Source organism: Coccidioides posadasii, chromosome 1 (genome assembly GCF_018416015.2).
Source record: "Coccidioides posadasii str. Silveira chromosome 1, complete sequence".
Taxonomy (NCBI): domain Eukaryota; kingdom Fungi; phylum Ascomycota; class Eurotiomycetes; order Onygenales; family Onygenaceae; genus Coccidioides; species Coccidioides posadasii.
The window spans coordinates 6,505,211-6,520,003 of record NC_089407.1 but is presented as its reverse complement, the minus strand read 5'-3'; the positions used below and the strand labels follow the sequence as shown (position 1 = coordinate 6,520,003).

The following is a 14,793-nucleotide window of genomic DNA, read 5'->3' as shown; positions in this document are numbered from 1 at the left end:
GCTGAGAGGCTGATTTCAGGCTGGGCCAATACTGTCCGGTCGCCACAACCTGAGAACCAGTCCCGCAAATCTTGAGTAAATTGTTCTGATCCCCCCTCCTGGTATCCGAAGCAATCGAGGAGCCTTTTAGGTTCCTGAACCAGTAAGTAGCTAGTTAACCTTGTTCAGTTGTCAATACGGTGTGGTGGCGCATAGCCCTGTTGGATAACACCATCCATGATGGATCCGGCGCCGATATTCTCGAATACTTGCGGCGGAAACACTCACAATTGCCACTCCTTACCTGTTGACGCAAAAACTAATTATTAGTTGGTTAAGTAATTATACGAAGAATGTGGACATCGAGATCCGTAAAGCCGGGTTGAAACGTATAACACCCGGACAGCTCACAGCGCCCAAGCCACCAAATGCACATTGCCAGGCTAAAACTGTCCGATATCGCAGTGCTACTGCAAGAGCAAGTGATCGGTCATTCAAGGTGATAAAGAGACAGTTGTGGCATGGCCCCACAGGTTGGCTTCGAGAACAAACTGCGTTTTAGCTCCGGATATTGGCTGACTTGCTGCTACTTCGAAAAGACGCAAAATAATAGACTGATAGTTATATAGTACCTAACTCACATGCTTGGGTGTATATGCGTACACAGAGATATCTCCAAAGACACGCTGAAATGCCCGCTATTCCGAAATCCGCTATCTTGTTCTAGTACTCCATCGACGCTTCAAACAATTTCCGCAATTCGTCCTTTTCAGCTTCAAGTTCCTTGCTGAGGTTTGGTGCAAGGTCTAGCACTCGCTTCTGGGGTATAGTGCCCTCGACCAACATGTCAATTTGCGAGTTATTGAATCCTAGGTCCTTCAATCCTCGCGGCTGGTCTCCTAGGCCAATCAAGAATTCAGCGATTGCCTCGCCGAGAACTTCTCCGGCACTTTCGCGCTTGACGTTTGAGATATCTTTTCCAAAGATCTCAGCAGCGGCCAGGTGACGATCCGGGTTGCTCGCGGCAGTGAATCGGAAGACAGCTGGGGCAGAAACCGCGACGGACACACCATGCGGGATGATGTCGTGGTCCACCTCGTATCCCTTATGCTTATATCCGGGATTCTGCCCTGAGATAGGATAACTCATTCCGTGGCATAAATGTACGCCGGCATTCCCGAAACCGACACCGGCCAAAGTTGCAGCGAGAAGCATTTGGCTTTGAGCTTCGTGGTCTTCTGGATCCTTGACGGCCCGTGGGAGGTATTTTACCGTACTCTTTAGCGACTGAAGGGAGAAAATGTCTGAGATTGGGTTAGCTCCTTGATAGGCTGGGCGGTTGATAGGATTTGTTGGTCGGGGGGTGCGCTGGTTGAAGGGAATTGCGGTCCACGATTCGAGGGAGTGGCAGAGCACGTCAAGCCCAGAAGATGCATGAACGGCCGAAGGCATGGTTCTCGTGTTCAGAGGATCGCAGATACCCAGAGTTGGTTTCATATTCCGGTGGGCAACACCCGTCTTGGCCTTTTTATCCACAAGATCGAAGATCGCTGTCCCTGTGGTCTCAGCTCCTGTCCCGGCAGTTGTAGGAATCGCAATAAGTGGTTTGAGTTGCCTGACAATAGGAAGACCTTTGCCTAGCGGCGCATTGACAAAGTCAAGGAAGTCTGCCTCTGGATAGACGCAATACAAATTCATGAGCTTGCAAGTATCAATGACGGACCCGCCACCTGCACAATATAAATTAGCAGTGGTTCCAGTTAAGCATCCCACGAAAGCTGTAAAATCTGACCAACGGCTAAAAATGCATCCGCATTATATGGCTTAGCGAAGGCTATAGCATCCTTGACCCTACACATATTTCGTCAGCTTCCTATCCAGCAATCAATATATAGCAATGTGGGGGATGGGCACTGACGAATAATCCTTTGGTTCCACTCTCACTTTGTCATACACCGTAAACTGAATGCCCTCCTTGCTCAATCCTTCAATCGCATTCTTCATTGCATCCAGATGTTTAACATTCTGATCCGTAACCACCATCACTCTCTTCGCGCCCAAGTTCTTAAAATCCATTCCGACTTCTTTTGTCGCGCCCGGCCCGAAGCGGATGCTGGACGCGGCCATCTCGAACGCATATTCTTTCTGATGGGATGGGTCAATTGGAGTTGCCATGTGCCGGACATGTTTGGCTATGGACGATACGGACGGCTGATGGTGATGGTGATGTGCAGGGTTCGAATGGCAAGGGCAGCTTGGAGGGTGAGTGTACTGGACTGTGCGGAGGAGATTGAAGGCCCTGGTGGCCGCGGTGGGCGCCACTCGGATCGCGGGGAGTACCATGATGTCTGAAGCAAAGGAAGAGAGGAGATGGATACTTGGATGTCGGTCAGTCGAGGATTTGACTTGATTTGAAGAGAGGAGGAGAAGGGAAGGGCTGAGTGCGGCTGAGAGGGACTGGCGGAAGACGTGGTTGATGGGCGGCACCCCGTATTGTTCCTCGGACTTGCGGGGAACGGCGTTAAAGGCTGCGGGGAAGCCGCCGGCGAGATTAACCGCGGTGCGATCCCCAAAAATAGCCCGCTCCCGCCGTTTTTATTGGGGAACACGGCCGACAACCCGCTGAAGAGCTTTGGAGAAGCTTCCAGCTGTGGTCCTGTCAACTACCTTTTTTGCATGGCGAGAATCACTTTTCACAGCTTAAAATCAATTTTGAATGCTTTTTCTACATGCTTTTTTAACGTATCTCCCGCCTAAATTATTCTTGAACATATTCACTTCTTTTCTCTCTACCAATTCTACCCTTTCAGGACCACTTCCTAGATCCGCGGTACCCACAGAGTACATTGGGGTGTATGCCTATCACGGTTAAACAGCAAAGCTACCCACAGCAGCATCACAGCTGTAGAAGCTATGGGACAGCCAAAAAATAAAAAAAGAAAAGGAGAAAGAAAGAGTTGTTATCGTCTTTTTGCTTGCTCGTTAAAATACATGTGTTGTGAGTGAGAGTGTGTGCGCTTTAACTCCGTAAACCAAATTTTAAGCAAAACCGTACCCTTCTCACTCCTAGATTTAAGTGTAAACCGGATACTGTAGTAGTCAAAGAAATTTAAACAGGTCGCACCATGTGAATCCTGCTCGGAAAATCTAACTCCCTCTTGTTGGAGACACCTAAAAGTCTTCTGGGCTCTCCAAATCGGCCAGCTTATTCCTCAAGAATCTCCCCAGGGCGGCAGACTTTGATTCTAACGCGAGTAAAATCGTCGGCGGCGAGCTGAGATTTAGACTAGCCAGCCTTTTCAGGTCACTGGTCCTGTCAATCTCCCACTGCGCACGGAGCGATTTGTCAGCATCTTCGTTCGTGGTCTTGCTGGAATCCCCAGCACGCGAGCAAAGTTGGGTGATGGAGAGAGAGCCGCCTGGCGCTGGAGCCGATGATGCGAGCTTCCCGGCTTGTTCTTGCGATGAGCTAGTGAGATGGTCGTGGACCGTAGGGAAGGAATCGACGGGTCTGAGGGTTCGTTCAATGTCGCTGGAGGCGGAACTCATCAAGGCGGCGCGTCTGCTGCTACTGTTCGAAGAGGATGACGTCGTGTTGCGGTCGATTCGGGTTGGTCCAACGACCGCGAGAAGTACTTTATCTGCGATTTTTGTCACCACCGCGACGTGGTCTTCCAGCTCGAAAATAATGCTGCCGACATCTCCGAGCGGGACGGACGGGGTGGTCACGAATGATGAAGGGTGGTTCGCAGGATTTATACCAGTTAGATTCCCGTTTGAGTGGCTCACGGCGTAAGATTTGTATGCAGCCCCATATGTTGCACAGAGGCTCCTAACTCGCCGCTGGGTAAGAGAAGAGGCATGCGCAAACACGGCTCCATTAGTGGCGAATATACTAAATAGGAAATATGAGAATGAATGTTAAAAATTTGATGTTTACTTCTGCTCCGTAGGTATCCATTTAGGGAGAAAAAAAAAGTGCATGTCGGCTGAACAAAAGTGAGATCTTCCAGGACAAACCTACAATATAGAAGTAATCTCAGGGGGAGACAAATTATCTTCCAGCAGATCCGTCAGCGCTGACGTATCCAGCATCTTGATATTAGACAGCATCGCGGAGCCCATGTCGTCGGTATTATCCTCGTGGTCCAAGTCTGTCTCTGTACCATCTGGGTTACTCATCCAATCCCTCAGGAACAGAGGGTTCTCCGGCTGTGACGGCGGAGGACGGTAGACACAATCTTCGGGGAAAAAAAAGCAGTTATCCCTGTAGTCGAGCTCGTCGTGGTCGTATTCGATGGGTTCGTCGTCGCACTCCAGAAGGTTCTGGGCGTATTTCACGTGACTCCGTGCCCAGGCTGGAAGGAAATGCGGATCTTGACACAGGAACCAGGGCTGAGGCGTGGTAGAGGCGGTAGGAGCTGTAGCCGAGGTGGTAGAGGCAGGAGAGGAGTGATGAGTTTGGTTTGAGGGACGAGTAACGGGGACTGCAGCTCCGGAACAGATTGATTCAGCCATTGAGCATTCACTCTATAGGGCACTGAGAGAAGGTATGCGGGGAAAGCAGCCATCAAAGTCCGTCTGTTGGGGTATAACATGCAAGAAGAGTGAGGATGATAGCCGACTGCTCGTTTTAGGTAGTTGGCCACGAGACAGAGAGGGGTGCACGAAGGCTGTAGTATGTATGTCCGGACATCCATACAAGGGGGTGAATGAATAGTTTGATACGGTTGGGATCTCGGATCAGCAAGTAAGGCATCCATGTGGGTATCTTAGTTGGGCGATTTGAGCAGCGTTCGAGCTGCTTAAAAAGAGGCCTGGAATGGCAGAACACCACCACGGCTGCCTCGCCAATCAGAGAGAAACAAGATCAACCTCCATCCCACCCAGGGCAGCAGAGGCAGCATGCGAGCCATACAGAATCTGGCAGGGGTACACGTGCGCACGGGAGAGGGAAGATAGGGAGGGAGTTTTCTCGTAAAAGGGGACATGCGACACGCGATGACAGGAAAAAGCAAAAGGCCATGCATACGCACCTTGAAGGAGGATCAAACAAGAGCTGCGAGCGGGCCAATACCACTTGGGGCGAGGTCTCAACAGGCGAGGGTTGGGTGGTGTGCCCAGTCTCCAGTCTCGCGTCTCGTCTCGAAAGTTACTTTTTTGGCCCACGCGGGATTTGTCAGGCGCGCGGGGGGCGGCCAGTTAGTCAGCAGAGCTCCAGGAAGAGCTGCACTGCATTAACCAACCAAGTAACTTAGCTTTGGCATCGCGCCATCCCCGTTCGTCCGTCGTGTTTCTGCGGAACGGGTCGACCTCCTCCACGCGTTCCGAACCGCAACGCTAATCTAGGGCTCTGTTGTTTCGAAGTTCCGGATAGAAGCGACGGAGCCGCCATTCGGCAGGAATTCTCGCGAGATCACCTCGGAAGCCGCCAAGTGAGGCCCAAATCCCGACGCAGGAGGACTGAGCGCCGGGAATGTTCGATCGTCTGATCAATTCCTCATCTCTGACTCCCCTTGGCCCAGGCTGAAACTCTTCTCCACACTAAAGCTCAATTACTTGCATCTCAGCGCGAGGTTAGTGCTCCCTCGGCAGCTAGCGCGTGCACGGAGGAAATCTTCGACTTCGCGCGAGATTGTCTCAAATTTTTCGCCAGAGATCAGTCTGCCTTACTGTCTGCCTGGCTGGAAAGGGCCTTTTTTTTGCCTCCCCCTTGCTCTGTTTGATGAGATGAACGGAACATCGGGACCACCGCCTCCACGTTATTTCGTACCACCGACTAATCAAATCCGATAGTTATCTTCAGCTCTCGGATGTGTGTTATTTCCATCGAAGGCTTTCATTCATATCACTAATTATGGCTTATATCAGCTCTACACGCCGTTTCTGCTGTTATTGCTACAGATTCCAGCTAGGGATAACCTAGGTACTCTACATATACTGCTGCGCCCTGATCCCGGCAGACGACGACTGGGCTTTTCCATGACACGCAGCTCGAAGGCCTTCAGGTTAGATGCCTTGGAGGGGCCGCATGTGGGCCGCATATGGCCCACACTCAAAGATGCCTTACCGATAGTTATCACCACTTGCTCCGGCTCTTTAATTTTTCGTTCTGAATGACCTCAATCCAGTATCCATCCGGGTCGAGAACGAATGCAACATTCTTCATTCGTCCGTCAGTGAGGCGTTTCTTCCAGTTCACGTTAAGAGACTCGAAACGAGCACATGCGGCGTCGAGATCGTCAACAGAGACACCTGACAAACCAAGAACATTAGCCCAAAGTTCACCATCAAGCAAAGGTTGATCCGCAAGTCATACAAATATGTCCGAAGCCTTGTGGTTCCGAATTGCCGTCATGGTAGACCTTCCCCTCTTGCTTTTCAGTTCCATAATTCCAGGTAAGTTCCAGCACTCCCTCCCATTCGGTCACTGGGTTCAATGCGTCCGTTCTGGCTGGTGGATTCGATTTCGGATACCCCAAGAAGTACAAATTAAACTTTGCATCCTCATTCTTGAGCTCTCTCATCAGCTCCATCCCCATCACCTCGCGATAGTACTTCAAGCTCACTTCCGCATCCTTGACTCTGAGCATGGTGTGGTTGAACCGATATAATTTTGGATTCGTCTGTGTGACCGCTCCAGAGACCTTTTCATCCTCCGTCTGTCGAATGAGCTCCACCCAGTACCCATCCGGATCCTTAACAAAGGCGATGTTCCTCATCCTCCCCTCTGTCAATTTCTTCTGGAACGGATATCCCGCATCCTCCAATCTCTTGCACGCCAGCTCGATATTATCCACCGAGATAGCGATATGCCCGTATCCACGGTGAGGTTCGGTATTTCCGTTGTTCACGGTGTAATTGGGATCGTTTTCGGTACCATAGTTGTGAGTCAGCTCGAGGACGCCGTTCCTGTCCGTCCAATGCCGTTCGCCAGAGAGTGACTCGGGCCCGTCGTAAGCGAGGAAGTATAGCGAAAATTTCGCTTCTTCAAAGTCGAGCTTGTTGATTTGAGAGAAACCGAGAAATTTGTAGAATTCGACTTTTTTGTCAAAAGCAAAAAAAAAAAAAAAAAATTAGCGTAAATGACTGGAACCTAGGATGTTTTATTTTCAATTGGACGACCAAAGAGAAAACATACGTGACTTCTGCGGGTCTTTCACCCGAATCATAGTATCTATGCAAGTAGGGAATACGGGGGTTAGCCATTTAGATACTCCGTATATCCTGGCAATTTCATCAAACCATCCATGTTGCGCTTGGGGGAACTGTTCAAACTCACGATTCAGCTTATACGTAGATGGATCGGTCGTCATGATGGGCTTGTATTGTTGGATTGCCAACGATAGAGCTATGCGATCAAGTCGGTCGAGTGGAAGTGATCTCAATTGGTATATTTTTATCGGGACTTCCGGGGCTTTTATTAACCCCTTGAAGCGGGGTCGGTTAACTTAGCTGAGCAAAAGGCGGAAATTTGATGCGGGGCAACCTAACTAGGTAACTAATCGGACAGCTAGTTAGCTATGACGTAACAGTTTGAACTTCCGGGAACGATAAAAGCGCTTCGGTGGGTATGGAGGATGGAGAAGAGCTCAACATCCGCAACGACAATGAAGAACACAGCAATTGAGAGCGTGCTACGCTTAGGGAGACGCCTCAAGAGAGATAAATTAATAGTAGAAGATAGATGTCAACCGAAATACAGATGCCGAGATTCATGGTATAACATATATCATCAACCCAATTTGAGATCGACGAGGCATTGGGCAATATATCCAAAGGGTATAGACAGAAATCCAAGATGCACAACCGAAAATAATAATAATAATAATAATGATAATAATAATGATGGGTGATATGCAAAGGATCGGGCAATGGTTCAACAGCCTTCTCTATGCGGATTTCTCCCCCTTATCCACGGCAACAATCCCATCTTCTTGCTTCTGCGCGGGCGCCGCCGCAGGATCCGCCTTCTCATCAACAGGCTTACTCTCAGCCAACGGTGGCATGACAGCAGACTCCGTCGCCGTCGGGGACCGCGGGGTGCTCGCGCTCCTCTGCACCGTGGGGCTGGTTGGCTGGCTGCCGCCGGCCGAGGATGATCCAACGAAGCTAGAGAGCGCACTCGCCCATTCATCGATCTGGTTCTTGCTATGTGTCTTGAAGTGTAGTTCAGAGGTCATATGGAAGGCGTTTCCGACTTTGCCTCCGGACACATCCTTCCCCTTGACGGAGAATTTGAGCCCATCGAAGTTGCCGATGGTGCAGTCGGGCAGGTAGAGAGAGATATCAGGCTGGGGATCGTGACGGAGGTCGTCATTGTCCTTGAACCCGTGAAGGAAGCCTGCTGGTGTCACCACATAATATCCGTCACTATATCCTTTCATGACGGCACGAGATTTGCGCTGTATCGTCCCTTCCACTAGGGGTTTTGTCGAGCGGTGCTCTTGGTTGGGAAACGTGATATTAGACATAGAGCGCGGCGGAGTGTTGGGGTTGATCAGAGAAGCATCGTTTTTCTCAAAGAAGTTCGCCCATTCAAAGTCCGTTGGGATCTGCTGTCCTGTGCTGACCATGTCGGCGTACATGGCCCGCTGCCGATCGGACTGGGCACCCATACATTGGAAGAACCGATTGAGCGCATCCTGCACTGTTTCCAGGATGTGCGCCTCGAATTGTTGGAAAGAGTTCTGTATGGCGAGGAGCTCTTTCAAATTATTATTCTCTTCGATGATTTGTTTGTTCAGGCGGTATACCACCCCGCGCGACAGGATGTACGGGTCATTCAAGGCCTCCTGTTTTGATTTTGTCGCGGAATCGAAGGCCGCAGTATATTGCCCGAGAAGTTCGATATGCTTCTGGGTAGTCGTGCGCGCCTTGGCGACCTGCTTCGCAGCCTTAGTAGCTCCATTATGGAGTTCTTTGGATTTGGCTTTTATCTCGCCGTGTAGTTTTTCGAGAATCGGGAGGACAGTAGACTTGAGGCTCTTCTCGGTTTCGAGGTACATGTCCGCAATGCCCTGAGACGCACACTCAGATCAACAAAAGATCCTCCACCAAGTGCGAAATTAAATATGTCCATACCCGAGTGTTGACCCGTAAGCTTTCAAACAACCCAGCTACTCCACCTTCACCCTGAACAAAGTGATGCGCTTCCCTTAGGGGTTCGGAAACAGTCTATCAAATTTACACCAGTAAGCATAAAAATGAAATGTTATGCGCTTCCACGATTGCATCTCGGAACTGGTGAAACCAACCTTCAAGATCTTCTCGAATTCCTTGGATTGCGCCTTTTGCACCTTTTGCGTCGTGCTGACATAATTTTCGAGATATCCGACCATGTGTTTCCATGCTCGTAATCTCTCGACTAGGATGGAGGTTGTCTTCAGCACACGCCACCAAAGGTCGTCGAGGCCGCGATAGTTAGTCAATGGCATTTTTTCCCCCAAGATGCAAAGTGGCAGAAAATATCATCAAGTGGGGATGAAGGTTAATTCAAAGAAAGGTTCAGGATGGTTCAAGCAGCGATTCGTAGAACAGAGCAGCCACGTTCCATAAAGGCATATTCCCCCGTGTGAAGTCAATGCTGGGGGAGGGGGAAGGTAGGAAAAATTCACAATCAAAACGAATACTTAGTGCCCAAGAAAGAAAGGAGAGAACATAAACAGCAATCCGGAATCAAAGAAATTTTTTTTTTTTTAAAAAAAATTCGCAGCACACAGACCAAGGGCACAGTGAATGCGACGGTTGAAGCGCCAGGTGTCAGGCTCTTCCTCCCAACCCGACCCAACGGATCCCTGATCGCAAATCGAGCCCCAAAAATTTGGCAGCCCAATCGGTCCCATCCCCCACCACGCACAGCAAACAAACATGAAACGACCGGCAAAACCATAAGACGGGCTGGGAGGAAGGACCTGAGAAGGCGAACGAGAGGAGAGAAAGTCAGGAAAACACAAGAAATATAGCCTTGAACTCACACCGCCCAAATCAGAGTCCCCAATGACCTCGTCATCACTCGAGCCCATCGTCGTGGTGGTCTTCACCGTCCCTGAACGATGAGGAAGGCCTGCCATCCTAGCTCGCGGTAATCTCTCACCAAGCGCCTAAGCAGCGGACTAGTTGATTTTAACTATCACGATCGGCTCCAAGGGCTCTCCGAAGTATCTAACCGGAAGATGATCAATCGAGAAACCCTTCAAAACACCGAGCCGTGCTGCTCACTACCAAAAGACCTGAAGATGATGAAAACGATCAAGAAAGGGGGGAAGAGGAAGAGAGGAAGAGAGAGAGAAATGAGAGAAGAGGCGAGAAAATGGGAAAATCTGCAGCAGCGTCGAAGCTAGAGCGATCTGTGGCCTGGTGGAGGGGCTCCTCTAGTCTTCTTGGGTCCCCAAGAATCAATAGTTTCCCCGCAATCCCTTTGGGCCTCAAGGACATTGCTGGTAAATTGTCCACAATCGCAGCACATCTGGCGGAACTGAGCAGCCCGAATTGGGGCGATCAACATGTGATTTTATAAAGTAATACGCAACCTTTTTTTTTTTTTTTGCCGCCGAGAAAGGAATGCCGTGCCTCAGATCATGGTTTCGAGTTCCTAGTCCTTGGAGATGAGGTCACAGCAGGCCGTCGTGCCGAGTCCATCTGCATATAACATGCTCCGTCGTCAGGGCCACCGTGGCTGTGAAGCTTCAGTCCACAGCGCTTGGAAATTTCACTACCAGTTAATGAAGCAATACCAGGTGGGGGCAAACTAGCAATGGTAGTTAACCGTTATGACGGGTGTTGCTATGTACTGGCATATAGTTACACATAATGTACTGTACATTGGGTCTCCCATCCACAATGGCCATTTTCCTGCTTGCTCCCATGCTACAAGAGTTTGCCAGAAGAAGAGTTGCGCGAAAACACGCCAGCCCAAGCCTACTCACCATTCATCCCCCTAACATCTATGCGAATAAACACCTCGATAGTTCCCCGAATAACAATCACGCCAAATACACCCATATTTGTTAAAAGCAAGCATAGTTGGATGGGCTCTATCTTCAGTGACCCGACCCAGGTCATTAACAATTGCCTCAACGCCATAGCAATGCAAGTCAATCGTATATTCGTGAGTAATCGTGAAAAAAGGGTATAGAGAGAAGGACCGTAAAAGAATAAAGGGATGAAGGGAAAGAGCATTGGAATTTTAACACACCAAAAACCTTCGAGGGGATGGTCGGGTTAATTTCTACCACGCGCTTGTATTATCCGAAGTTGATTTTCTGTGTCCGAATCACCACGGCTCGTACTCCGATTATGAAGCGAAAAGTTGGATCGAACCGGTGTCTCGAGAAGCCCAAAGAGCCGACTAGTTCTTCGAGAATGCGTTGGGTGAACTCTTCGTGGAGGAGTCGCTCCAGACGCAGTAGCTGCATGATAATCCGGGAGTGTCCCATCGTAAAATGTCTTCGCGCTGGATCGAAGAGCCGTGGAATAACTAGGCACGCGACATAGGTCCTCTACTTCTCTGATTTGTGGGTGAGGTGTGGCAGCGCCGGATGGAACATGGCCTTCTTCCGACGAACGTCCTGAACCCTCGGGCGACGCAGCATCAAGTTCGCTCATTATCGAAGGAAGACGATCCGTATTAGTAAAGGATCGCCGATGGAGCTCATCTCCCGTGGTATCGAGGGCTTCGGGTGGCGGTGTTGTAGGGCCCGATCCGTTGACATGGAGATCAGCTAATCGACTATGCAGTGCTTGCGCACAAAGATCTTCTGGCCGACGTCCTGGTAGGGTTGCAAGATTTTCAGCAGACATATTTCTGCTTCGCGAGCCAAACGGTGAAGTCACACCACTGTAATCAGCAGGGGTGAAATAGCCATTCGGATCTAAGTCGCCGTAAAGGAGGTCAAACTGATGTTCGCCGTACAGCGGAGGTGCTTGTTGGGAGAAATAGAGATCGATAGCGCGCGCAGTGTCCCGACTCCCGTTGATCACGTTATTATGCTCATCTATTCGAAGATTCGGGGAAATAAAGACGTGAATCGGGAGAGTTGCGCGAAGCTAATAATTCAAACCGCGATTAGCAAAGGCGTAGGTGGTAGAATTCGGTGAAGTTACCTCTGAAGTATGTCCATCGGGGTTTTGAAGTTGGACTCTGAATTTCAGCTTATGTCTGATCCTGATTCCGTTTGCATCTGTATCTTGCAAACATTTGCGTAAGGTCTTGGGCATATCCCAGGTTTTGGAGAATTTATATCCTTCAACTTCTTCGTCCAAAACCTGCAAGTCTCTTTCAGAATCTACCTCTAAAGAGTCAGAAAAGATAGTCCTGGATGTTTTTGAGGTCTTCCGGTGTTGTGAGGGATCATCGCTAGGTATGGCAAGTTCATGAGTCTCGATGAATTGAGACAGAACGGTACCAATCTTTAGGCCTTTAAGGAGTGGGACGAGCCGAAAATTTACGGTAACACTAGTGCCGAATATAACAGCCTTGTTTGGCACGGATAGACAATATTCGAGTTTATTCGGCCATATGTTCTCAACGGACTTATAGAGGCTGTCAGCTTGCATTACCTTTCGAGCTTCAGAGTCTACCAATCACTCACTATGGCATGTATCAATTCTAGTGCATTTGGATCCAGCGTGCGAATGATGCGCAGGGGCTTTCTTGCATGGATATCCTTTGCATATTTTCGCCCAATTTCTGCCTTCAAACGATAGGTGATCCACGAATCTTGCAAACCTTCAACGCTTTCCGGAAGCGATCCTGGCAGGATGACATCGAACGGGTATTCATAGTTGTCTGCGGGCATGATCTCTGTCTTCCCTTTACCAGCATCTCGGAATTTCCAGGTCTTTTCAAACACCACTTGCTCTTTCCCTTGTTTTCTCGTCCCAGTGAGCGATCCGGTCACCATAGTCCACCTTGAACGCACGAATGGTCAACAAGAGGCCATCGAGTCTAGAAGGAGGGTTGAAATTGGGTCCAATTGTCTACCTACCCGATACGGGAGACACCCACCAGCTGTAGCTTTAGGTGTTTGATCGTCAATGGTTCCGACAGACACAGGACCAACGTACCCTTGAGGTGCGCACTGGCAGCCTCATCCGGGCTTCCACGGAAGACGATGTAGTCATCATCAAGCCTATCCTCCAGCGGTCAGCGGCATTGTTATTGTTTGTCAATTGAGGAGGTGTTGCAGCTGAGACGCTGGGACAGCAGCAGAGGCAATGAGAGCTATAATCTTCACCTGATATCGAAGTATTTGGCATGGTTCGCATGGCCAAAGAAGCTGAGAGCCATGTTAAACAGGCACTGACCGCATCAAGGCGAGAAAGAGGCAACAGATGGAGGGAGAGCTTGCGTTCTGCAAGTGGACGGATTCCCCGAGACAGCTCGAGGGCAAATGTGCAAGAAACTGAGGTGATGAATGGAGCGTTGGCGAGGTGACTTAGGCAGAGGGGGAGGAGTTTGCCGGATGAAGCAGGAAGTAAAACAAGGGGAATTTCGAACCAACAAAGGAAGGAACGGCGGTTGGCCGGGCGGATCTGCCTCGAAAAGGAATAACAACAACAACAATGCGCGGTGGGCTTCAGGAGCGGCAATAAGGAAGGAGGCGTACGGGTTTTTTTTCCCAGCGAGGCGTTTTTGGCAGGAGCGGAAGCAGCGGCGGCGGCAGATGGCAGATGGCAGATGGCAGTTGGCAGTTGGGATGAAGTGGCTTGCGATGACGGTGCCAGGCGAACTTAGTTTGGGCAAACGACCGACGAGTGAATGAGAGCTGCTAGTTACATATCTATAGAAAAAGAGGACCAGAAGGGGGAGAGAGTGTGTTAGTGACAAACAGTCCCTGTCTCTGCGAACCCTCCCTTGTCAGTGCACTACGTAAGTCCACTGGTCCTGTTAGTCACGCTCAGTGGGAAAAAAAAATTTCTACCCCCGTGCCATGACGCCCGCTGATCGATGCCCACAGCCACTCACATCACATAGTTCTTGACAATGCTCGCCGGGATCCGCTTTAACCGTAAAAATAGCGAGAACGGAGCCCAGGGAACAATGCACTAAAAATGCCAATAAGCATTTAGCTCGTGACGATTGACATTTTGATCCATCGTGGTGGGGTTCTGGCCAAGAGGCGGCAGTCAACTTCTCTTCCCTGAGGCCAAGCCAGCATTCCGCCTGAGCGCCCCAAATTCGAGACCCTGGGCGACCGTCGACCGAGAGAAAGGCATAGTCACATCTTTCTTCACAGGAAAGATACTGGCTCAGGGCCAGAACTTCACCAGGGTCCCTCACAGCCTTCCCGCTGTTATCAGCTCCCACAAACGGAGGTCGGAGAAATGCTATTCGTGTGTTTGGTTGCTATGTAAGAGATCCCAGCCAGCAATCGGCCAAGCCCGCATTCCAGGCGGAACATCCACAATGCACACAGCAAATCGATCTTGGCTCGTGCCGGCTTTTCTGCATGAAGTGCAATTTTAGAGAGAACCAGCGATGCCCATGCTCCGTGACGACGTCTATTCCCAGGGAAGTGTACTCCGTACATATGTCCAGTCCATACATCGTTTGACCCCCGTCCGGACTCCGAAGTATAACTGCAGAAGGTTGGATTGGTTTCGCACAATCGACAAACCCTACAGAAACAAGATTGATGTTTGTGGATCGATCGACCGAGGTTCCTTGCTCGTGAGATGAGGACAAATTAATCAATTCCTGCTGATTAACTATGAAAATCGGCCGGTCGAGATTACAGTCACATGCTACTGGGATGCTTGCTAACCTTGATGTTGATCTCGCGAAGGAGGGCACCTTCGTTTGAGGAAATT

The 14,793-nt window shown here is 49.9% G+C and overlaps 5 protein-coding genes across 5 annotated transcripts; all 5 read right to left on the bottom strand.

Annotated features, from left to right (window-relative positions):
• Nucleotides 1-577: 577 nt before the first annotated feature.
• On the bottom strand, nucleotides 578-2,412 carry D8B26_001929 (uncharacterized protein). The gene is made up of 3 exons (XM_003065883.2): nucleotides 1,898-2,412; nucleotides 1,772-1,830; nucleotides 578-1,709 (listed from the first exon to the last, which is right to left on the bottom strand). Exons 1-3 carry the CDS (start codon nucleotides 2,320-2,322, stop codon nucleotides 703-705), a joined length of 1,491 nt encoding a protein of 496 aa, XP_003065929.1. The 5' UTR covers nucleotides 2,323-2,412; the 3' UTR covers nucleotides 578-702.
• A 529-nt stretch (nucleotides 2,413-2,941) lies between these two features.
• On the bottom strand, nucleotides 2,942-5,084 carry D8B26_001928 (uncharacterized protein). The gene is made up of 3 exons (XM_003065882.2): nucleotides 5,016-5,084; nucleotides 4,004-4,466; nucleotides 2,942-3,874 (listed from the first exon to the last, which is right to left on the bottom strand). Exons 2-3 carry the CDS (start codon nucleotides 4,159-4,161, stop codon nucleotides 3,151-3,153), a joined length of 882 nt encoding a protein of 293 aa, XP_003065928.2. The 5' UTR covers nucleotides 4,162-4,466; nucleotides 5,016-5,084; the 3' UTR covers nucleotides 2,942-3,150.
• A 725-nt stretch (nucleotides 5,085-5,809) lies between these two features.
• Nucleotides 5,810-7,295, bottom strand: GLO1 (Lactoylglutathione lyase; the record flags this gene model as incomplete). The annotated part of the gene is made up of 4 exons (XM_003065881.2): nucleotides 5,810-6,234; nucleotides 6,299-7,021; nucleotides 7,121-7,156; nucleotides 7,262-7,295. The coding sequence occupies 4 exons, from the start codon at nucleotides 7,293-7,295 to the stop codon at nucleotides 6,059-6,061; spliced, it is 969 nt and encodes a 322-aa protein (XP_003065927.2). The 3' UTR covers nucleotides 5,810-6,058.
• A 326-nt stretch (nucleotides 7,296-7,621) lies between these two features.
• On the bottom strand, nucleotides 7,622-10,392 carry D8B26_001926 (uncharacterized protein). The gene is made up of 4 exons (XM_066123679.1): nucleotides 9,957-10,392; nucleotides 9,237-9,362; nucleotides 9,064-9,156; nucleotides 7,622-8,999 (listed from the first exon to the last, which is right to left on the bottom strand). The coding sequence occupies exons 1-4, from the start codon at nucleotides 10,050-10,052 to the stop codon at nucleotides 7,872-7,874; spliced, it is 1,443 nt and encodes a 480-aa protein (XP_065979754.1). The 5' UTR covers nucleotides 10,053-10,392; the 3' UTR covers nucleotides 7,622-7,871.
• Nucleotides 10,393-10,718: 326 nt separating this feature from the next.
• On the bottom strand, nucleotides 10,719-13,270 carry D8B26_001925 (uncharacterized protein; the record flags this gene model as incomplete). The annotated part of the gene is made up of 5 exons (XM_066123678.1): nucleotides 10,719-12,027; nucleotides 12,085-12,513; nucleotides 12,573-12,891; nucleotides 12,969-13,112; nucleotides 13,218-13,270. The coding sequence occupies 5 exons, from the start codon at nucleotides 13,268-13,270 to the stop codon at nucleotides 11,203-11,205; spliced, it is 1,770 nt and encodes a 589-aa protein (XP_065979753.1). The 3' UTR covers nucleotides 10,719-11,202.
• Nucleotides 13,271-14,793: the final 1,523 nt, after the last annotated feature.

Coding starts and splice junctions, on each gene's coding strand:
- D8B26_001928 (XM_003065882.2), bottom strand. CDS start 4,161: ATGAGTAACCCAGATGGTACAGAGACAGACTTGGACCACGAGGATAAT. Junction 3,875..4,003: donor CCTGAGATTACTTCTATATT/GTAGGTTTGTCC, acceptor TTTCCTATTTAG/TATATTCGCCACTAATGGAG.
- D8B26_001926 (XM_066123679.1), bottom strand. CDS start 10,052: ATGGCAGGCCTTCCTCATCGTTCAGGGACGGTGAAGACCACCACGACG. Junction 9,157..9,236: donor AATTCGAGAAGATCTTGAAG/GTTGGTTTCACC, acceptor TAAATTTGATAG/ACTGTTTCCGAACCCCTAAG. Junction 9,000..9,063: donor GCTTACGGGTCAACACTCGG/GTATGGACATAT, acceptor TGTGCGTCTCAG/GGCATTGCGGACATGTACCT.
- D8B26_001929 (XM_003065883.2), bottom strand. CDS start 2,322: ATGGTACTCCCCGCGATCCGAGTGGCGCCCACCGCGGCCACCAGGGCC. Junction 1,831..1,897: donor GTGGAACCAAAGGATTATTC/GTCAGTGCCCAT, acceptor AAATATGTGTAG/GGTCAAGGATGCTATAGCCT. Junction 1,710..1,771: donor GGATGCATTTTTAGCCGTTG/GTCAGATTTTAC, acceptor TATATTGTGCAG/GTGGCGGGTCCGTCATTGAT.